The sequence below is a fragment of the Meriones unguiculatus genome, chromosome 8, assembly GCF_030254825.1.
Source record: "Meriones unguiculatus strain TT.TT164.6M chromosome 8, Bangor_MerUng_6.1, whole genome shotgun sequence".
NCBI lineage: Eukaryota > Metazoa > Chordata > Mammalia > Rodentia > Muridae > Meriones > Meriones unguiculatus.
The window spans coordinates 41,264,429-41,287,394 of NC_083356.1; the positions used below are offsets into that span (position 1 = coordinate 41,264,429).

At 43.6% G+C, this 22,966-nt stretch overlaps 1 protein-coding gene across 1 annotated transcript in view; it reads left to right on the forward strand.

Annotated features, from left to right (window-relative positions):
• Washc5 (WASH complex subunit 5) overlaps positions 1 to 22,966 on the forward strand; it is a 52,071-nt gene that overhangs the window by 19,849 nt on the left and 9,256 nt on the right. Inside the window, exons 9-24 of the mRNA XM_060389368.1 lie at positions 407 to 578; positions 5,400 to 5,527; positions 8,539 to 8,668; positions 10,279 to 10,391; positions 12,420 to 12,586; positions 12,663 to 12,738; positions 13,908 to 14,018; positions 14,887 to 15,027; positions 15,762 to 15,842; positions 16,337 to 16,438; positions 17,139 to 17,318; positions 18,463 to 18,587; positions 20,774 to 20,936; positions 21,710 to 21,812; positions 21,903 to 21,982; positions 22,847 to 22,950. Coding sequence (XP_060245351.1) covers positions 407 to 578; positions 5,400 to 5,527; positions 8,539 to 8,668; positions 10,279 to 10,391; positions 12,420 to 12,586; positions 12,663 to 12,738; positions 13,908 to 14,018; positions 14,887 to 15,027; positions 15,762 to 15,842; positions 16,337 to 16,438; positions 17,139 to 17,318; positions 18,463 to 18,587; positions 20,774 to 20,936; positions 21,710 to 21,812; positions 21,903 to 21,982; positions 22,847 to 22,950 — 1,976 coding nt within the window. The remainder of the gene's footprint in view (positions 1 to 406; positions 579 to 5,399; positions 5,528 to 8,538; positions 8,669 to 10,278; positions 10,392 to 12,419; positions 12,587 to 12,662; positions 12,739 to 13,907; positions 14,019 to 14,886; positions 15,028 to 15,761; positions 15,843 to 16,336; positions 16,439 to 17,138; positions 17,319 to 18,462; positions 18,588 to 20,773; positions 20,937 to 21,709; positions 21,813 to 21,902; positions 21,983 to 22,846; positions 22,951 to 22,966) is intronic.

The window sequence follows — 22,966 nt, forward strand, 5'->3', positions numbered from 1 at the left end:
CAGAAGGATCAAGCCACCAGTGTTTAACCACACCCCAAACTAGAACTGAGTCTCAGAATTCTAAGTAATATTAAAATGGCTGATGAAACCAGTCTTGGTGGAACACACCTTTAATCCCAGCACTGTGGAGGCAGGTGGATCTCTGTGAGGTTCCAAGCAACATAGTGAGAGAGACTATGTCTCAAAAAAAAAAAATCCAATAAACCATTTGCCCTTAGCACTGTAACTATAATTCCCATTGTTACCTCATATAGAAATGACATTATTTAAAAAGGGAAGTGGGAATGGAGGAATGAATGGTTAGATAGAAAAAGGAAAAGCTTGTACTTATCAAGGGATTCAGCTAAATGTGATTTTCAAGATAGCCCTTCCTCTATCCAGCTTGTTGGTTTTTTAATTTCCACAGGCAAGCAGATACGCTAGTGTCAGTGAAAGAGTGCGGGCTCAGGTGCAGCAGTTCCTGAAAGAGGGGTACTTGAGGGAGGAGGTGCTTCTGGACAACATCCCGAGGCTGCTGAACTGCCTGAGAGACTGCAATGTTGCCATCCGCTGGCTGATGCTCCACACAGCCGACTCAGGTAATGCACACGAGGGGCCTTCTAACCTGCGCATGTAAAGCTCTGCGCAGGGAGGGCCTGGTAACGATGTAGAACATTCAGCAGAGGGTGGGCTCTGCAGGGGAAGCTGTTGACTGCTTAAGGTAGTGATTTTTGTGTCAGTTTGGAGAGGTCAGCTGCCCTCCTGAGCAGATGGCATCCGTCAGGCACTGGGAGGTGGCTGGGAAACATGGGACTTTAGGCTCCCGTGTTCAAGAAGCTTGTCACTGATCACACTGGGTAGTCAGTTGTGAAGACATAAAAAGGGGTAACTGCAGACCTGTGACGGTCTGCAAAACAGTGCCTCTACCCACCTCCTTCAAAGATGCCCATGCCCTCATCTCTTGAACCCCACAGGGCATGTGGAAGAATGAGGATGTGGCTAACCTACTGACCTTAAAGTCAGGAAACTATGTTAGATTGTCCCAGTAGACCCTGTGTAATACAAACAGCCTTAAGGCAGGAGAATGATGTAGGCAGATCAGAAACAGAAGTGGCACAGGCATATGACTTGACCAACCAGACTTTAAAGATAGAAAGGGCTCATGCCAAGGAGTATAGGCAGCCTTTAGAGGGTAAAAGGAAAAAGCTGAGCAATTTCCCCCTGATTTAGGGCTACCTACCCTTTTGATTGTGGTATGATGCTGTCATCTATAACGTGGCTGTGAGTGGACCACATTCATAGCTCTTCTGGGGTGCATGTGGCCCTCATACCACAGGTTGGACATACCTTCTTAACCTGCTAGAACTTCTTAGAATCCAACTCTTCTGACATTAAAAAAAAATAGTCAGGTGGTACTCCCAGCACTCGGGAAGTAAAAGCAGACAGATCTCTGTGACTTCAAGCCAACCTGGTCTACAGAATGAGTTGCAGGACAGCTAGGGCTACACAACACAGTGAAACCCTGTCTCAAAACAAAACAAAACAAAACAAAAATGTATTCTTTTTATGTTTTTGTGCCCATGTATAAGAATATTATCTGTCTCTGTCTCACTCTTTATCTCTCTTGGCTGTCTCTGACTGTGTGTGTGTGTCTGTGTGTGTCAGTGTGCGCGCGCACACGCTCGTGAACATGTGCACGCGCCTACCCTTGTGCATGTCAAAGGACAACATTCAGGTGTCAATTTGAGACCTGGAAATTGAATTCGGGTCAACAGATTATGAAACCAAGGCTTTTATCTACTGAGCCATCTTGCCAGCCCCTGCTGACATTCTTGGTTTCAGTACAGTAGACCCTGCTTTACATTTTGCAAATCTAAAAATGTAAAAACCTAAATTTGTGTTGTTTTAAGCTGCTGTTTATGCTAACCTATTAAAACAGCTCCAGGAAATTAACAAAAGGCCCCAGGTAGCAAATCAGAACTAGGTGTGTGAAACTCATAGTGATCACAGAATGAGTCTCTGGTAGGTTGGAGTAGATGAACAGAAGAAGTCAAAGATGGCTACACCAGAAGGTTAGGAACTGGCTAGGCTCTTGTGAAGATTTTGACTTGATAAAATGGAAGAAATCTGGACCATAGACGTGATCAGAATTAGAAGTAGAGAAAATGGGTGAGCCTACTGGGTATAGCTTGTAACTTGGTGGCCTCAGCCTCTTCTGATCATGACCCTCTTTGAGACCTTTCCATATAGTTTGGTCATCAGGTTCAGGAGCTTTACACATTGTGAGAAATGACTCCACAGGACCCATGAGCTATGACTTTAAGACCTATGATCTCAGAAAACAGTAGAGAACACTTGAGACCCCAAGCCTCTTCAGAGATGCTCATTTAGAACTCATCTAGAACTGCATGCTACTACCTTGAACTGAGCTGTGCATTCAGCAGTCCTGTAAAGCTCTCTGCTTTCTTGCTTGGGTTTTGTTTTCTGACACACGCTTTACATCTTTGAAAAATGTGTAGAATTCCTTCTTAACTCTCTCCAGCTTCCTGAATGTTTTTCATATAAGCTGTTTTCTGGTTTTTGCATCATTTTTCTTCTTGGTATGTAAGTCCACATTCACTTTACTCAGTGCAAATTTAATCATGTAATTCACACGCTTTTAAAGACTTCCTGTTTTTATCTATGAGTGTGTGGTATGTGTAGATTCCTGGAGCTAGAATTTCAGTTTTGAGCTGTTTGATATGGGTGCTGGGAACAAACTTCTCCTATGGAAGAACAGGAATTGCCCTGAACCATCTCCCCAGCCCCACTGACCTGCCTTTAATACACTGAGTTTCCTCTTTTACACAAACTCCTTTTCTGATTTCAAGAATTTGCCCAGGAACTCAGCTTATAATCTTCCCTATCAAATTTATATAAATAACACAAGTTCTCACTTTAGCTTATCCCCAGATTGTACGTGAATATGTTTTTGCCTCTCTGGGCATGAATTACACATGGGGAAAGTAACTGCTTACTTCGACTTGCTGTTCCGTCATGGCATGTGCATGCATCTGTCATGCCTCCTGGCCCACTGAGGCTTCCACACAGCAGAGGCTAAGCCACAGTGCTTTGTACCTCAGTGCCTGAGCAACACCCAGATGAGCAAAGCTAAGTAGCTGCAGAAGGTGGCTAGGAGGTTACCTCCATTCCAGGATCAATTCTTGTACTTTTCTTGGCCTGAATTGTTCAGGACCAGATCAAAGAGAAATGTTCAGGCCTGGGAAGACCAGCCCCTCATATGTACCAAGAAGTCAAATGTTAAGATGTGTAGAATCATGCAAATCATTTGCCCCTTACCTGAATTAAGGCCCCCATTCAAAGGGGAAAGCAAGTTAATGTCAGGTCTTCGGTGTAACCTGAATTGATATCACAAGTGAAGGACAAGGGATACACTTGGATAGCAGAAACTCACCTAGCATGTATAAAAGCTCTGAGTTCAAGCCCCAGAACAGGCTGAAACTGAGCGTGTGGACACACATGTAATCACCTCTGAGGGGCAAAGGCAGGAGGATTAGAAGTCCAAGGTCGTCCTCAGCTGTATAGTCAGTTCAAGGCCAGCCTGAAATACCTAAGACCTTTCCTCAAAAAAGAAGGTGGGAAGTACAGATGGAACTCCCTTTTGGGGGGTTTCTTTGTCTAACCAGTGCTAGCATTTCTCGTCTGCCCAGGCCTCTGGAGAATGGATGAAATATCAGATCTCTGCAGTATCCCACAGCAGCTGAGCCTTTCTGCAAGTGTCATGAGTCTCTCCTGACAGAGGACTGTAGAAATCATGTGCAAAGTGGCCTCCTGCAGGCTTCACCACAACTGAATTACCAGAAACACTCCATGCCGCCTGAGCTCGCACACAGGGCCTGCTGTGCCTGCCCAGCCTCTTGGGCTGCTGGAGGGGGCTGGAAAAGCAATGATGCACCTGTGACACACTGGTTCTATGACCGTGGGCTTCAGCCCTGGTCATCTGGGAGCTTTCAACTTTGTTTGTAATCTAAATGGCTTTCACTTATAAGTATTTTTGCCATAGCCTACTTTTTTATTGTTTCTTAATTGGTCCTGTAAACACATCTTGAGAAATCTCAGTGTTTGTTATTTATTTACTTTTGTTTTTTGAAACAGCATCTCACCCACTCTATAGCACTGGCTGGTCTGCACCTCAGCTATGTTGCCCACTTGGCCTTGAAGTGCTAAGGAGCCTCAAGTACTAGGATTGCAGATTGAGCCACTACTTCCATCTCTGTTCTTTTAACCTATCTGCTTCATTTGAAATGGTTTTTCTTGGCAGCTAATAAGCTAACTGAAAACCAGGATATTTGTTGTGTTTTCCTGTGGGTCAGTCACTACCTAATTCTGTGACTTTGACCTGGTTGACTTAAATTCCCTGTGCCTGGATAGTGCACAGAACACTTTGAGGGCCTCTCATCCCCTTTCAAAGAGGAGGACAGCCATGTGTATCGTTCTTCCTGTGTGGAGGTGCCATGTTTTTGTGGGAATTCCTCCTTCCCTGTTGTGCTCAGCAGATCCTAAGACCTACTTCTCTGATTCCCTAAGAGAACTCAGCATGGGGAGTACTCATAGCTGTGATTTACTACAGCACGCAGAGAATGAAAGCAGAATCAGAAAAGGAAAAGGACATGTGACAAATCTAGAGAAAAGCAGGCCCACGCTTCCAAGAATCTTCTCTCAGTGGAGTTACAGGGACCTGCTAAACTTGCACAATACATGAGAAATGTTGCCAGCCAGTCAGGTTTGTTAGACTCAGCCACCCAGGCCATCTCATGAGGGTTAATCTCACAACCAACTTCCATTGATAGGTACCAAGAGGCCAGACTCTTAAAAATGAAAACGGTATAGCATGTTCCACATTGTTCAAATAAACAGTTAAGGCTTAGAAAATTATTTCTGACAGAACTCTGCCCAAAACTCAAATTACCAGATACCACAAGAGCCAACCTAGAAAACAGATCCCTGTAGATAGCAGTTTCAGGTTGTCTTTCTGCATCTGAAGGGCACAGACAGGTGGGACATGAGGAGACTAGTCGCTTGTGAAGTGGTGCCAGAAGGCCCTGCCCAGCAATTGTGGGAAGATAAGAAAAGCCAACCCTAAAATGCTTACAAAACATGGCTGCCAGCTTTGTCATTTATTCAACAGTAAGTCAGGGACAGGTGGCCATGTTGTGAATAGTTAGAAGTTCAATTGTCACAAATAGTTCAGCTGTACTCCATGATGTAGACATGTGATGTTTCCCAATGTACTGAGGGTAGGCATTTTGCTTAATACTTTTTAAATACTGGAAGTGAGGGGAGGTACTTAAGACTCCATCTTATTTCATAGGTGTTTTCAACAAATTTCATCAGTGAGAAATTCTTCTTCCTCTTTCTAGCCTGTGACCCGAACAACAAACGCCTTCGTCAAATCAAGGACCAGATTCTGACAGACTCTAGGTACAATCCCAAAATCCTCTTCCAGTTGCTGTTGGATACTGCACAATTTGAGTTTATACTCAAAGAGGTAAAACTATTAAACGAATAGCTTTAGTTCTTAGGGATTCGTGTGTGTGTGTGTGTGTGTGTGTGTTTAAAAATATTTGTCAGAGGCAGCTGTGGTGGCGCACAGCTTTAACCAGCACTCAGGAGGCAGAGGCAGGTGGATCTCTGTGAGTTTGAGGCCAGCCTGGTCTACAAAGTGAGGGTCTACAAAGTGAGTCCAGGACAGCCACAGTTCTGTTACATAGAGAAACCCTGTCTCCAAAAACAAAACAAAACAAATTTTCAGAAAAGATAATGATTTAGTTGTGACTCTGACTCCAGCTGTAGCTTTTGTCTGTCTAGGACTGTTTTTTTATAGAAACTGACAGAATTAAGCATTTAACGATTATTTTGTTACAGAGGAACTATACCAGATTGTGGAGATAAATATGAGGAACACAGAAGTTTTTGAGGATCACACTTATGAAAACATATGTGAAAACTGGGATTTGCGTCTGGGGAGATGAGACACAAAGGTTAATGGCTTTCTGGGTGTCTTAGTTAGGGTTACTTTTACTGTGATGAAACACCATGACTTGTGGAGGAAAGGAATTATTTGGCTTACATTTTCCAGGTCAAAGTTCATCACTGATGGAAGTCATAGCAGGATCTCAAATAGGGAAGAAACCTGGAGGCAGGAGCTGATACAGAAATCATAGAGGGATACTGCATAGTAGCTTGCTTATCATGACTTGCTCAGCCTGCTTTCTTACAGAACCCATGCCCAGGAATGGCACCACCTACAATGGGCTAGGCCCTCTGCCATCAGTCACTAACTAAGAACATGCCCTACCGGCTTACCTCCAGTCTGATCTTACGGAGGCATTTTCTTAATTGAGGCTCCTCCTCTCCGATGATTTTATCTTATGTCAAGTTGACATAAAACTATCCAGTACACTAAGTTGAGGACTAGAATTCAGCTCCCTAGAACTCACATGCCAAGTGGGCATGGCAGCCCACCTGTAATAACAGCTTTCTGAGGTGAGATGGGAATCCCAGAGCAAGCTGGCCAGTGAGACTAGCCATACCTGCAAGCTCTCAATTTGATTGACAGACCCTGCCTGGGTGCATAAGATGAAAGAGTGATCACGGAGGATTCTCAACCTCGAAGTTGGACCTCCATACACATGTTGACCCACATACATGTACATATGTGCTTACACACAGACATGCACACCACACAAGTGTGAAAAGTGGTGGGTGGGTGTGGTAAGATTTGTACTCCAAAGGAAAGGAAGCTGAGACATAAACATTTCTGGGAACAGAAGCCAGAGCTCCTGGAGATCCTTGGAGAAGGATTGGCCATAGCGGCAGACAGAGTACAGGAGCATGCTGGAGAGCATTTCAGAGAGGGCCAGCAATACAGCCTCACTCCGTATGTCTTTCCATTTTATCAGTTATATATCCAGTGGTCCCCTAAGAATACATTGTCTTGACTACATGTGGTGACACATCCCAGTCAGGGCAGGCCGGGCTGTCAGACTAACCAAGTTTACATCTCTAATCCAGAGTCAGTTCATTGGACTCTGTGGAAGCAGCTTGCTTCTCTCCATTCACAAAGGGAGGAAACAGAAGAGAGAGAGAGAGAACCAGCTCCAGAAAGCTGCCCTTGACCTCCACTAAAATCTTACATACATCATCTATGCACACACAATAAATAAAATTTGTTTTAAACCAATGAATGCAATGGCCATGCTCCATTTGCAGTTCTGTCTTACCAGATAGGAACCCTATGAGTTCAATGAATAATAGCTTTTGGGAAACCTAAAGCCACTCAGCCTATAATCAAGGTTGTTTTGTGTGTTGCTTTGCCACTGTTAAATGACATTGATTTATCCCAGGTACTCAGAAAAACAGGGTAGATTCCATTAATAATCCTCAGTGTTCCTCATCCTTTCACATGCCATTTATTGTTAAGTGTCTTTTCTGGATGACTAAGATTCTTCCTGCACAGATGCCACAGTCTCACCTGCCACTGATGCACATGCAGGCGGGGTCTACTGACCCACTCTTCCTCTTTTCAGTTTCATTATGATACTGATCAATGCAGATTCTCTTAAGAGCAAAATTAGCATCCATGCGTATGTATCTCATAAGAGCACAGTGTAAAAGTCCCAAACTTTATGATATAACATGTCCTTTCATTAGGTATCAGTATTTTTTGTAAGTTTGTTTCCAAGGGACGAAAAACAACCTTGAGTTACATTTTCTCATCTAGCTAACTCTATTCTGAGTAGGCTTCCACTTCATGGAGAGAATTAAACAGAATTGCCATCTAATGTAACATTTTGTTCCTTATGCTGTCCTCCGCAAGATAATATTCAACCTTTCTGTGACTAAATTGGAATAATGGGAGTTGTTCTTTAGAAAAGGCCATAGAGCAGTGGTTACAAGTTTAATTTCATCTTCAAGTCTTGCCTACCCAGAACTCTCTGAACTGAGTCTTCAGGGCCTGGGAACTTGAAAGTTTTGAAGCCCTCCAGGGTGTGCTGGTGTGCAAGCAGCCTGGAAACACCTGTCTGGCTTTCCTCTTCAGATTTATAATGTACTATTGCAAAGAGATGGCGTCAGTGTCAGTGGTGATTTCTTGTGTGTCTGTACATACAAACTAACTTTATGTGGGTAGGTGTTGCAGGTGGGTGTGTGAGGGGGTTCACACATATGGAGGCTAGAGTTGATATTGGCTGCCTTTTCTGTCACTTCCAGTTCCTGTGTAGAGCATGATCTCTCACCAACCCCAGACAGAACTCAGCAATTCTGGCTAGTCTAGCTAGCTGGCTTTTCTCTGCCTTCACACCTGCCTGGTTTTTATGAGTTCTGGGGATCTGAACTCTGGTCCTTACTTGCACCACAAGCACCTTATCCACTGAGCCACATCTCCAGCCCTCTGTTACATGTTCCTTAAAGTAAGTCAGGATTCATTCAGGATCTGTTTGTAAACCGTCTGATCTGAGCTTTCTCTTGAGTAAATAAAACTTTCCATCTTGTCAACAGATGTTCAAACAAATGCTTTCAGAGAAACAATCCAAATGGGAGCATTACAAGAAGGAGGGCTCCGAGCGCATGACCGAGCTTGCCGATGTCTTTTCAGGGGTGAAACCACTAACCCGAGTGGAGAAAAACGGTAATTGCTGAAGAGGAGTTATGGGTGTGTTTGAGATGTGTGCTTATATTACTGAAGCCTTAGAAATTGGCTGGTACTTTCTTCATTGCTATCAGAGAATACCTGGCAAAACTAACTTAGGGAAGGAAAGGTTTATTTTGGCTCACAGTTTGAGGACACAGCCCATCATGGCAGAGGAGGTATGGAGGCAGGGCTGTGAGGTGTCAGCAGTCAGGAAGGGAAGGGTACATGCTGGCGTTCAGTTCACTTTCTTTCTAAGTCTATCTCAGTGGGCGGGATGGTGTTGCCCGCACTCACAGGGGTCTTCCCTCCTTTAAGCCTCTCTGGAAGGGCCTCACACACATTCCCAGAGGTGTGGTTCATAGGTGGTTTTAAACGCAGTCAGTCTGATGGTCAGAACTAACCATCACTCTAACCAAGTTAACAATCCTGGTCTCATCATATGTAACTCCGTCCCCCATGGCAGTGCTCTTGGGAACCTGTATATACTGTCTGCTGTTTCCAGCTTGTTCTCTCTGGGGCAACACTCAGACTTCATGTTTCAATCTATCTTTGAAATATGAACCAGGGGTTCCTGTAACTGGTTCATAACAAGGGCTGAAAGCTGTAATCCATCCCGCCCAATATTAGATAAAACTCGTCAGTGTATTTATTTACAATTGGGGGAAAGAAATGAAGGCCAAAGAGCTCTTGTGATCTTCTAGAAGTACTTGTCACCTGAGGTTATTAGTATTAGTAACTACTGACCTGGATCCTAAGATTCTTCTAGTCATGCTAGGTTGTTTCCCAGAAAACCTGTCATCAAGTAGGGATCAAGACTGTTTTTTAAATGAAACATCCCAAGTTTTCCTTAATAATTTTGATCTTGGTTCTTTGAGGAAATCTTACCTTAGTTCCCAGCATCTACATGGCAGCTTACAAGTGTCTATAAATCCATTTTTTTAAGACCTGACACCCTCTTCTGGCATCTGCAGGCACTGCACACATCTAGCACATATACATACATGTAGGAAAATACACCTACACATAAAATAAAAAGAAATCTTTTTTACAAATCTTTCCCGAAAGACCACTCTGACCACTAAAAACGTAAGTACTATGGCACTCCTTAAACTGTTCAGAATTCCCATAACCCTCCACTTGTACCTCACAGTTCTGACATGTTGGTCTCCTCCTTGCCCAGAAGCCTCTGCTTATGATTGTCCTTCACCTTGAGAGATGACCTTCTTCATTTCCAACAGCCCAAATCTTTATCTACCTTCATTTTCCGGAAAACTCCTCAGTAACTCCATGTCCTGTCCAGCAGTCAGCACCGTCCAAGCCTCTCCGTGTCCATAAGCACCTTAGCACTTCCCATTTGCAGCTTAAGTAAGGGCCATTGATCCTTTAGTAAACAGAATAACAGACTCAGCGGTTTATGAGGAAAATCCAACATGATTTTCTGGGGCGTGGGCTCTCCACATTGTTGTTGATGGTAGGAAGGATTGCTGGTGGTGATATTTATCACATCGTAAAAGTGCTATGAGAACTGCATTTATAAAAGATGGATTAAATTCAAAGCCACAGGGATTCTGGGTCTCAATATGCTTTCCTTGTTTCTCTATTAATAGAAAATCTTCAAGCGTGGTTCAGAGAGATCTCAAAACAAATACTGTCTCTAAATTATGATGATTCTACTGCTGCAGGCAGAAAAACTGTGCAACTAATACAAGCTTTGGAGGAGGTAAGACCATGGGCTTACCCAACAGTGCTTGGGCTGGAGCATGGGCCAGCAGCCGGGAGCCCTGTGCTGTGCTGCTCCTTCAAAGGCTGCCAGTTCTGCTCCCCGCCCCATGTCAGGCAGCTCACAACCACCCTGGAACTCCAGCTCCCAAGGATCCGATGCCTCCTGGCATCTTCGAGCACCTGTATTCATATACATGCTCACAACAGACAGACACACACGTGTGCGTGCACATGCTCACACATAGACACAGACATGTACCCCTTCAAGCACACACATACATACGTACACACATGTGCATACACTTGCTCACACACAAACACACACACACAAGTGGGCACACACACAAACACACAATTATAAATAATTTTTAAGATCTTGAAACTATGTCTTAGGTCAGAAGTTACACCTTATGACCCACCTAATACTTTGCTCATAAAAAAATGTATTTAGGAGAATCTTTCATCAGAAGCAACCCCGAAGTGTTATATTCATTACCCTAAAATTAGAATATAACTGAGTGGTCAGCATGAGTAGCGCTGTAGCAAGAATTGTGAAATACTCAAGTAAATGTGTATTTTAGAAGCAAAACTGTAAAAATAATCTAGAAATAATGAGGGTTTTGTGATAAAGTATAAAAACAAAAACTATAGGTCTGTGCCATCTTTTAGGTATGTAAAATGTGTGTGCCTTTGTGGGGAAATACTGGAAGTAAATACACAAATAAGTGTACTTACATACTGATATTATCCTTGTAAGTGGCCTACTTTCTTTTCTGAAATGTTTAATTTTTATATATACTCAGAAATGGCTGAACTCAAAGAAGTGACTCCACCTCATCATTCTTAAAGTTTTAATTGTCTTTATATAGGTTTAAAATGTGACATAATCCTGTCAGAACGCTACCTCAGACTCATTATTTAAAACATCAGCTATCCCCTGTCCATTGTTACAATTAATACTTTCTATTCAGTAAACTTTCTTGTGATTTTTTTTTTATTTCTTTGAGATTATTCTTATGATCACTATAAATATCAACTTTTATCTAATTCCTCCAATTTGCTCAGGGCATCTATTCCAGAACAGCTCTGAATGTGGACTTGTTTGGGGATCTCCTAGTCTATACTACAGCTATAAATAACTATAAATAGCTGCATAAACCTCAGTTTTTGCTTTGTTTTGTTTTTCCTTATTAATTTGGCATATAGCCCAGGTCTCCCAAGTGATACATGACAATTTGCAGACATGAAGGAAACCGCAAGAACATAGTAGTGTACTGACCAGCAGTTTGGTTGTGCTGTAGCTCACTACCGTTTTAGTAGTGTGGGCGTACTCAAGAAGATTGTCTTCCAAGATGTGTCCATTTCTTCTAAAATGGAAGATGAGCATGCTGACTTGTCGTGGGATGACCTGTCCCTCGGGCTAGTCCAGCAGGGTCTACCTGAAAGAGGGAGTGGAAATGATAGGGACAGAGACGTCAAGAATGGAGAACAAGACAGGTTTCTGATCAAGGTCTCAGTTTACTGAATGTGCAAGCAACACTTAATAAAGCAAAGGCTGATAAGCAGATTTCCCAGTAATAACACATCTGCGCCACCTGGCAAGGCATCCAAGAATTCACTCAAGGTTACACAAAGTTTGCTGTCTGGTTCCCAGGGTTGCACGGAGCTTGCTATCTACTTCTCAGACTCAGAACTTGCGAAGTTGCCAGGGTCAGTCTCCCAGAGGTTACCAAGGCCAGTCTCTGAGAAACTGAGCTTTAGATAAGACCCGCATCTACCAGGCCAGGAGGCAGAATTCCAATTACCAGACTCCTTCAGTGGGATAAGAGCATAAGAGCAGGGGCTAGTTTTCTAACCCTAGATTCTGTGTACTTTCTTAGAACTTGCCTTGTAGGTTTCTGAAGCTTAATTTGAACTGAAAAATTTGTCAAGGAATTGTTGGTGTGTGGTGTACTTTATTTGAAGTGACTTCAAGGGGAAAGATGCACTAAAGAATGTTTTAGTTAAATGGATTTCTATAACGCAGGTACAGGAGTTTCACCAGTTGGAATCAAATCTGCAAGTCTGCCAGTTTCTCGCTGACACCCGAAAGTTTCTCCATCAAATGATCAGAACCATCAACATTAAGGAGGAGGTCCTGATCACCATGCAGATCGTTGGGGACCTTTCTTTTGCCTGGCAGTTAATCGACAGGTAATATGGAAACACTGATGTCCACCCTTGATGAAGGCCAGGAGGTCCATGTGCTTACCTGTGTCCCTCTTTACAGTTTCACATCTATCATGCAAGAGAGCATACGAGTAAACCCATCGATGGTTACCAAACTCAGAGCCACGTTTCTAAAGGTAAGTAGGGAGTGCCAATGTCCATCCTCTGCAGAGGAAAGAGTCGGCTTTTGCTCTACCATCACTAGTCATTGTACATTGCTATCACTTTCCAGCAAACATTTATGAAACATTTCATCAGTGTCTTTGAAAATGCTGTAGATCCTGCAGCATCAAATATTCAGCCAAGATCTAGTTACTTATACAACAATGAACATCCATCTTCTTTTTTATGCAAGTTTGCTTTCCTGTGGTAAAAGAATTGTGTATGTTTTAAAGTAAATCTATGGCTTGTTGTCAGTAAATGTTTGATCTCTATGCCTGTGTTATAGACCTATGTGTTGGGCCATATAACAGTTTCTTGAGTGAAAAGGAAGCATGAATACAAAGAGCAGCTCTGCAGCTTCAGGTACACCAGAGTTACTTAGCAGCTTCTTCACCCACCCCCAGCATTGCTGACGAGGCCAGTCAGTGGTAGGCCTGATAGATGGCGTGTCTCACAAGGTCCCAGCTGCTTCCGGTGTCAGGGGAAGAAACACTGCCACAACAATAGATAGCTGCAGGGGTTGTTTTGTTTTATTTTTTTATTATATATTTTTTTAATTTTTTATTGATTCTTTGTGAGTTTCACATCATGTACCCCTGTCCCACTCATCTTCCTGTCCTCTCATATCAACCTTTCACCCTCGTAACCTCCATCCCAAAATAAAAACACAAACAAGAAAACAAAAATAAGCAAAGCAAAGCATAGAAAACATCTTATGGAAGCTGTAGTGTCACAGTGTGTCCCACAGCGCACCCCTTGGTCCACACATCTTCACTTGCAAGTGCTCACTGCAATGAGTCACTGGTCTGGTTCAAGGTCTCTGGCTTCTGTGACACCATTAATTTTGGATCCTTACTGAGACTCCTCCGGGATATCCCATTGTTGCCCTGTGTCCTGGAGATCCTGCAGCTTTGGATCGGCAGGACCAGCCCTTTCACACACCCCAACAGTCCACAGATGATGTAAATTTTGGGGTGGGCCAACTCAAAACCCTGGTATTTTAATGTATTGTCAGAACCTATTTGAGGCAATGCTGAGCCTTTCTGGGTGAAGCACAAATGTTGCGTTGTAAATTCTACTTTTGGGAATGTGATTTCTAGGGCATTTATGAAGCAAGAAACAGATGTGTGTTGTTTCCTTCTAGCTTGCCTCTGCCCTTGACCTTCCCCTGCTACGTATTAATCAAGCAAATAGCCCTGACCTCCTCAGTGTGTCCCAGTACTATTCGGGAGAATTGGTGTCGTACGTGAGGAAGGTAAGAAGTGCCTCTGGCTGAGTTTCACTGGCCAGCTGCTGCCTTACACAGGCAGTGCCCTGATGGAGCATCATGTCCTCCACATTTCTTTCCAGAACTTTCCAATACCCAAAAATAAGCATATTCTTACTGCAGCTGCGGACCTGCATGTGTGATTTTGCTTTCTAAGGAGATCATGCTGGTTTTCACACGTTCTTGGCCTCAGAGTTGCAGAAGCTGAGGAGCAGAGGTGATGTAGCCTCTTCAGGCTCAGAGCTGGCTGCTCGGAGGTACATCATAGCTCACATTCCCTTACCAGAACGTACTTTAGGTCTTCAGGAGAAAGTTGGTCCTTGCTCCAGTCATTTGTGGTGGATCAAGGACCCAGCCCTGTCTGAGTTCAGAGTCATGTGTGTCGTACCCTGACTGAGAACTTCCTGAGATGTTACTGACATCTTGAGCATTGGTCTTTTAAAATCTTGAGTAGGAGCATGATAAGTCATCCTGAGCATTTTGGGGATTAACTTTATATTCTCTGGGCAGCAAATGGTGGGGAGAAGTAAGCTTGTACTTTCCGGCAGTTGTTTGTTTTGTTTTTGTTTTGAGACAGCTTACTATGTAGCACTGGGTGCCCTGGAACTTGCTGTGTAGACCAGGATAGCCTTGAACTCACAAGAGATTTCCCTGCCTCTGCCTCCCTAGTACTGAGATTAAAGGCATGCACCACAGAAGACCTTCTATTCGTTTTGAAGACAGTTGCTTATTTCTCAGAATCTCTCATTATGAGCAAACTGTCCTCCTGCACACTGGTACTCTCCTTGCTGTCATCAGCTAAAAAAAAATTAGTGTAGCTACTCAATTGTATTTCTTCCCTGACTTTTCATCACAGGTTTTGCAGATCATTCCAGAAAGCATGTTCACATCTCTTCTGAAGATCATAAAGCTTCAGACCCATGACATCATTGAAGTGCCTACCCGCCTGGACAAGGACAAGCTAAGGGACTATGCTCAGCTCGGCCCGCGATATGAGGTGCCATGTACTTTTGACTTCTGTCTTTTGGTATTTGAAGCCCCAACCCATGAAACATCACAGGCCAGTGGCTCATGGCATATCCCAGAGACCAATAGATCACTTGTGACTGTGTTCTCCCACTGTCAGCATTAGTGTGGTGTGCAGTTTTTAATGTACTCACACTATGATTTTTGGCATTTCCCTAGGGCCCTTGAGAGCCTTCCTCAGGAACATGTTCTCTGTAGAGATGGAGCTCTTTTTCTCTTGAACATTCTGGCACTGCACGTCTTCCTGTGTTACAGGACCTGGACTTTCTACATCCGTGCTCCTCCTTTGTTCATACGATGCTCAACTTAACGGTTATATCCCAATAAAGCCTTCATAAGCTGAAAATATCTTAAGTGGAAAATGCATTTAATACAATTGGGCAGCTGAGTAAAACAGCTTATCTTGAGGCCAGCCCTGAGGTTTAGACATGAGAAACAGACCCCAGAGAAGGGAAGTGCCGTGTTAAAGGATGAAGAACTACTGACAGCAACTGTCCCCCAGCACGTCTAACAGCAGTCTTTCCTTTCCCCAGAGAGCCTCACCGCCATCCCAGGTGCATGCATACCACTGTCCTTCACACAGCCACACAGCCATTTCCTGCTACTTCTGGCCACTTGGGGACTGTGGGCCAGTCGTTTAGCCTTGCACAGAAGTGAGCACTCTTTCCTGTGATGCACCTCATCTCCCCTCTCTCTCTGTTAAAGGTTGCCAAGCTCACTCACGCCATTTCCATCTTTACCGAGGGCATCTTGATGATGAAAACGACCCTGGTGGGCATCATCAAGGTAACAGTCCTATTGCTGCTTTTTGTAGTCAGTAGCTATTTGTTTGATGTTCTGGTAATTACATATGGAACAGGAAGGAATGTGGCCATCTTGTATCACTCAGAAATTTTACCCACTTGTTGATGGAGGAAGAAGGAACATTATAATCCTGATGGCTCATAATTAAAGACAACCATATGGCATGAATTTGGAATTTCATCTCACCATCTCCTGCTGTAAGAGAAAACACTTTACATTTAATGAAGTGTTTAAAATATGAAGCAATTAAAAACTGTCCACATCTGCCATCTTGGTAATGTGTTATAAAATTATTGTGAAATGTAATAAGATGAAGAGAGTCCTGTGGAGGCAACAGGATTAATAATTCAGTATACCCCTCGAAAGATGAAAGAGGGACAGAAAAATGCTGCACTGCAGACTGTCAGCGCCATCTCGCCTGTTCTTCCTGATCTGCCTTTTCCTGACTGCATTGAACGCCTTTGATTTGCACTTAGGTGGATCCCAAGCAGTTGCTGGAAGATGGAATAAGGAAGGAGCTAGTTAAGCGGGTGGCTTTCGCCCTCCACCGGGGACTCATATTCAACCCTCGGGCCAAGGTACAAATGCCAGAATGGACCTGTCAGACAACTCACAGTATGCATTGGGACATCTTCCTAACAAGATAAATCCTTCTCTTTCCTGATTATCCGATGTGTGTTCTTAGGGGGCAACAACTGATGTGCTTTTTGCCCCTTTCTATAATCCACTCAAAAGAAAATCCCTTTTAGAACCAGTTGTCTCCTCCCCTGCTCATCCTGTGTAAGAACTGAACTGATGCTAATGACTCATAGTTACTTATTGTCCAAAGAACTTGATTACCATAAAGCAGGTAGAAACTATAAAAACTGTGAGGTTTATTTTCTAAGTTTACATCTTCTGTTTAAAAGCATGATGGTTTTTCTAAGGAGAAAAACGAATAGGCCTGAAATTTTTACATAAGGGACATTTCACTTCAGTAAATTTAATCTAAGTGTGAAGTGCACAGTATAGATGTGTCCCTGGGTGATAGTGGTGATGTCATCAGCACTCATTGCTACATCCTTTGCATGAGGCTTCCTTCCCAAATAAGTGACGTCTGTTCCTGGCTGGATGTCTAAGAGCACTGCCGTCAGCCACACTGCAGAAGGAAAGATTTCTAAAGCTTTGGCTATGTCTGCAACCACGACTAGAGTCCTTAGTGTGTCGTTTAAGGTCTAATGTAGGTGTTAGTTCGATGGTTTGCTCCCATTGACAGTTGTCCTGTGCTCTTCTGTATAGCCAAGTGAGTTGATGCCCAAGCTGAAAGAGCTGGGAGCCACCATGGACGGATTCCATCGCTCTTTTGAGTACATACAGGACTATGTGAACATTTATGGTCTGAAGATCTGGCAGGAGGAAGTCTCTCGTATTATAAATTATAATGTGGAGCAGGAATGTAATAACTTCTTAAGAACAAAGGTATTTAACAAGTTTTTTTATAATTCTTGACTATGTATATTATCTCTAATATTTAAAATACACACTCCAATCTCAGCAATGCCACAAGAAAGTTTTTTGTTGTTTTTGTTTTGTCTAAATAATTTTACTGAAAACCATTAAGTCCCACAGAGCACCTTTAGGAGATTCCACCATAAAAGGAGAGTTAACATGGGACCTGGCCTCAGGAGCTTTCTGTGTCAAGGAGAAAGCAGATGTCACTAAAAGGCTGTAGCAGCTGCTGTTCTGCCTGTTAGAATCCAGGAGTTGAGAGTTGGGAGACTTGGGACCTCTCTTGACTTTGTAGTGCTGTTTGGCTTGTTCGGGAACCCCAGCGTCCTTCCATGGCAGTGCTACATGCTCCGTCCCCCAGCAGTGTGTGGGCTTCCGCCTTCCTCCTGTCCCACCCAACACTCGCTGCTGTCCACTTCCCAATGTCAGCTGGCCTTGTGGGGTGTGAAGATGCCATTTTTGATGTGTGCTTCCCTAATGGCTGTCCAGTATTGTTACATGTTTATCTGCCATGGTTGTAGGTGGGTGTGTATCTTCTTTGAAAAATAGATATGAGTTGGGTTTTGTTTTTTTATGAGACACAAAATAGCACCAAACTCAGGTGCCATTGCTTTTACACAAGGAACTGACACATGCAGGTGATACTTTGAAATGATTGTTTAAGCTTACGATATTTTATATTTTTAGATTACACTGTCCATCTCAACTTGCAAGACAAAAAAAAAAAATATGTTTCTCTGTCTCTCCATAGTTCTCACTTTTCTGCTATCTTCCAACTCTCTACTTAGCTGAGGATGACCTTGAACTTTCCATCCTCCGGCCTCCACCTTCCTAGCGCAGGGATTTCAGGCCTGCATCACTATACCTGCTTGATGAGGTGCTAGGGATGGAACCCCTACCCACTGAGTACCTCTCCAGTTCTCACTTCCCTTTCAACAATTGTTTCTTTTCTTTTTTATGTTATATGTAGCATTTGGCGGCAATTTAAAATTTTTCCTCTTCAAAACCAAGGAATGCTTAATTGTTGCTCTTTGTATGGGGCCTATAAGATTATGTAAAGAAAAGATATACAATTATACTATCAGAACTAGACATTTATATGTTTGTTTTTTAGATTCAAGACTGGCAAAGTATGTACCAGTCCACTCACATTCCAATCCCAAAATTTGCACCTGTGGATGAGTCTATAACGTTTATCGGTCGACTCTGCAGAGAAATCTTGAGGATCACAGACCCCAAGTAAGTATTTTTGCGTGTGACTGAACGTTGGACCCCAGACCCTGCGTCCCTGAGGTGTGCTTCCTTGTCCCTAGCCCTAGTTTGTGCCTGTTAGCTCATCCTGCCATTAAAGACAGCGTGTTTATTTCCTGGTCCAGCACCGAAGCACTTACTAACTGAGTGCTCCATCATCCATTGCCTCCCTCTTAGCATGTTCCCTGCGTCTGCACACTTACTCCTTAAAATCACCTACGGAGGCAGTCATTGGTGCCGTTATCACTTTAAAGATGCAGAAATTCAGGCACAAAGGCGTGACACAGTTGGCAGACAGTGTCCCTAGATCAGGCCAAGCCTGAGCTGCCAAAGCACTGTGCTGGTCAAGGGCACACCATACAGCTTTGTGTGTACCGATGCCATGTCCTTGTCACATGAGCTCTGCCTTCAGCAGGGACTGGCTGACATTTTCATGTAATTAAAACTATTGCTGAGAATATCGGGTGGGTACCATGGCGCCTCTCAGTAATCAGCTAAACCCATTTTCTCTTCCTCTGAGCCTCAGACAACGCAGTATACTGAGACCACCTGAGGAAAGAGCAGGTTCCTGCCTTGTGGCTCAGTTTACCCCTGAGCACATGCTCACAGAGGATCATGAGAGGTGGGTTTTCCCAGAGAAAGAAAGGTTCTTTCTCTCCCCACCACCCACGTCTTGTTGAAAGCAATGCCTTTCCTAAACATTCCATACTGCCTTCTAGTCCAGGGTTATTTTGTCTCAAGATGTGAAAGTCAACAAAGTGTAGATAAACTTTTTGAGATTTCTAGCAGAAACACTTTCTTCTGTCATAGGCAAGAGAGTAAATAGACCTTTGTGTCCACAGCTTGAACCACTGAGCTTTACTAGAAAACTACCCTGACCAGCAGTCTGCTCATACTTCCAGCAGAGATTAGATGTGACAGGGAAGTCATCCTCAGAGCTAGGTTCCTCTCAAATGTCACGGTCAAAGTGCCAGAACTGGGTAACAGAAGGACACCTGAAGCCTAGCATAAAGGATGTGTGTATGTCTGCAAACCTTTCTGAGTTGTTGTTTTTTCCACATTTACTTCTAACTTCCTCACTCTTGAGGCTTTCATCTCCTTGAGTGCCATGCTGTGTGGTATATTGTGTGTGCTGTGTGCTGTGTGGAGTATGGTGTGTGATATATGGTCTGTGAGGTATGGTGTGTGCTGTATGGTGTGTGGTATAGTGTGTGTATGTGTGGTCGTATTTGTAAACATGAGGCCTATATTGTATAGCTTGTCAGAACTGCAGAGGCTGGCTCAGCCCGTCCCTGCAGAATCAGATCATTTAGGAGTGGGATGTGGATATCTGTACCTTCTGCATGCCAGTCACTCAAGGCTCCTCCTCAATGGCTTGAGAGCCAAAGCGTTGAAATTACCTAATCTTAGGACCAGGCCTACCTGGCTATCCATCATGTCCCTGCTAAAATGGGGATTAAATGGCTTGTATTTCACAGAGCTCTTATGAGGGTGACATAGGATAACAGCAAGTGCTCAGTAGATGATGCTGTTCTTTGCCACAGTTGTCATTATACTGTGTTTCTGAGACTGAGAAGAGTCATTGAGAGATGCCAAGAAGATGGCCATCTACCATTTAATGAGCTGGAAGAAAGCACATAGCTTCATCTTGCCTCTCAGATGTCACTGTTCAAAGATTCTAAGTTTCTTCTTTACCAAATGGAATTGATACTAGACTCATTTGTTCTCAGTCTGGAAATGTCAGGAAACACCCTGCAGAAAGGCAGCTGGGTCCTAGAGTCCTCCAGCCTTGCAGCTGATTTTGTCTTCTCAGTTTGGTCCCTAGCAGTAGCTTAGCCCAGCAGAAAGAAATAAAACTGAGAAAGCAGCATGCAATGGGGAAAGGAAACCTAGCTGAGATTTATTTCCTGAGGCAGTCATCAGACAGACAAGATTGAGTGCCTGGACAGAAGTGAGGAAACACGAGTCATAACCAGTAGTACCTGCTCACACCTCCAACCCCAGCAATCAGGAGGTAGAGGCAAGACTGGTGCAAGTCCAGGTTACAGCGCACTACACAGTAAGGGTGCCTAAAACAAATAGAAGTCCTGTAGCCGGAGTCCTGGCTTTTGATTCCCCAGCTCTTACCCCACTTCTCTGAGCCACTGGGACTTTTGATTTCCCTTTTGTTTTAGAATGACATGTTACATAGACCAACTGAATACTTGGTATGACATGAAAACTCACCAAGAAGTGACCAGCAGTCGCCTCTTCTCTGAAATCCAGACCACCTTGGGGACTTTTGGTCTGAACGGGTTGGACAGGCTTCTGTGCTTCATGATTGTGAAAGAGTTACAGGTGAGCCTGGACCCCCACCTCAGTCACGTTTCTCACCACCGTGGTAAAAGAGCTGACGAGAGCAACTTAAGGCAGACAGGCTGTGCTCTGGCTCACAGTTGGAGATCTCGTTCATCATGCTGGGGCAGGGCTGCCATCCAGAGTGGCTTCTGTGGTGGTCCCAAGAGTATGAGGCAGCTGGCCACACGTTCCTGCGGTCAGGAAGCAGAGAGGTGGATGTGAATGCTTGGCTCACTGTCTTCATTCTGTCTTGGACCCCCAACTTTTGGGATGGTGTTGCTCCTGTTCAGAGTGGGTCTTCCCTTTACCACTAAGCTTCTCTGGTAACATCCAGACATACTTTAAGCCCTGCCAAGTAGACAAAGACTGCCTGTTACAGACCTGCATGCCTGGCTTCTACCTGGGAAGTATAACAGGTGTCACCTGACAATTAAATCACTGTGCTCCATGACTTCTCACACTGATGATGAAAAAAAAATCACATGGGTGATTTTACTAGGTAGATAAGAACTAAAAGTGAACTAGAATTTCTTTGGCCAGCATTGTACATTTATGGGTGGAATGTTTTAGTTCATTTCAGCTTGGGAAAGAGAAACTTGAGTTTGAAGCCTTAGCTCCTCCTTATAGTGTTGCTTAGTAGAAACCTGGGTATCTGGTACCTTCCCACTTAGAGGCTGAGTGACCCAGTTGTATGATGTTCTACACAGCATTTGAGGTAGCTAAGATTGTTAGTTTGTTATGTTTGGATTTTGATCATGACTTCTTGTTTATAGAATTTCCTCAGTATGTTTCAGAAAATTATCCTGAGAGATAGAACTGTTCAAGACACTTTAAAAACACTCATGAATGCTGTCAGCCCCCTGAAAAGCATTGTAGGTAAGTGTCTTGTGACTCCCCAAGGCAGAGATAATGCTGTCCTGTAGCCTTTCAGAAGTGACTGGATTAAGATTATGTTTTAACTTTCAGCAAATTCAAGTAAAGTTTATCTTTCTGCCATCACCAAAACTCAGAAGATCTGGACCGCTTACCTAGAGGCTATAATGAAGGTATGCTCTAGGGAGCCTGATGATGGATATTGTGTAACGAAAGTATGGACAGCAGGGCTACTCAACACTTTTCTAAATGATTATTTTCCTGTGACTGGTGTGTGGAAATCTATTCCTTCCTTTTGTCGTTAAAGCAGAACTTCCACAGTTTCTTGATATTTCTCGCACCGTTCATTCCTTTATCCTTCTCTCTAGAACTGCCACTGACTAGGCTTTTCATGGATAGACCCACAGCTTCCCACTTGCTCAAGAAAATGTGTTTTTTCTGAAATGCCTCCAACTAGAGGTGCTTCTGCAAAAGGAAATGAGAATTTTTCTCCAAGTTCATATAGTGCCCTGGTCTGTCGGTTTACAGACCAGCTATGTCCCTCATAGCATTACAACAGGGCATTTGCTCCTCTCCCTCCTCTGTCTGCCTTGATGTTAAGAAGCAGGGTTCACTGGGTGCATAAATTATCCAAATGCTACGAATAAAACACTGTGTCTTTGGAAATGAGGAATAAAGACAAATGAGGCAATTAATTATTTAAATGAAGACCAGCTATTTTAGAATCCAGTATCCTACTTTGTATAAGTGAGGGCATGGTGAAGCCACTGACCTGGATTGCTCCACTGGGTGTTAAAAAAAAGTTTATTACAAATATGAAGCTGCTGTGTGACTCTTCCCCAAATGGTAGAGAAAGAATAGCCATAGGCATTTAGAGGAGACCAAAGTCACCATGTCTGCCTGGGAGATGGAGAGAGTGTAGCGGACAGGTGGCTGGCAGAGGCACGCCCCTCAAAGGCTCTCTATCTTGGTCTGCATGCTGGTGATTGCTCTCAAGTGCGTGGTATGCCACCTCTCCCTTCTCTCACTCTTCTTAGGTTGGACAGATGCAGATCCTGAGACAACAGATCGCCAATGAGCTGAACTCTTCCTGTCGATTTGATTCCAGACACCTGGCAGCTGCTCTGGACAATCTCAATAAGTAAGTGCCAGGATTG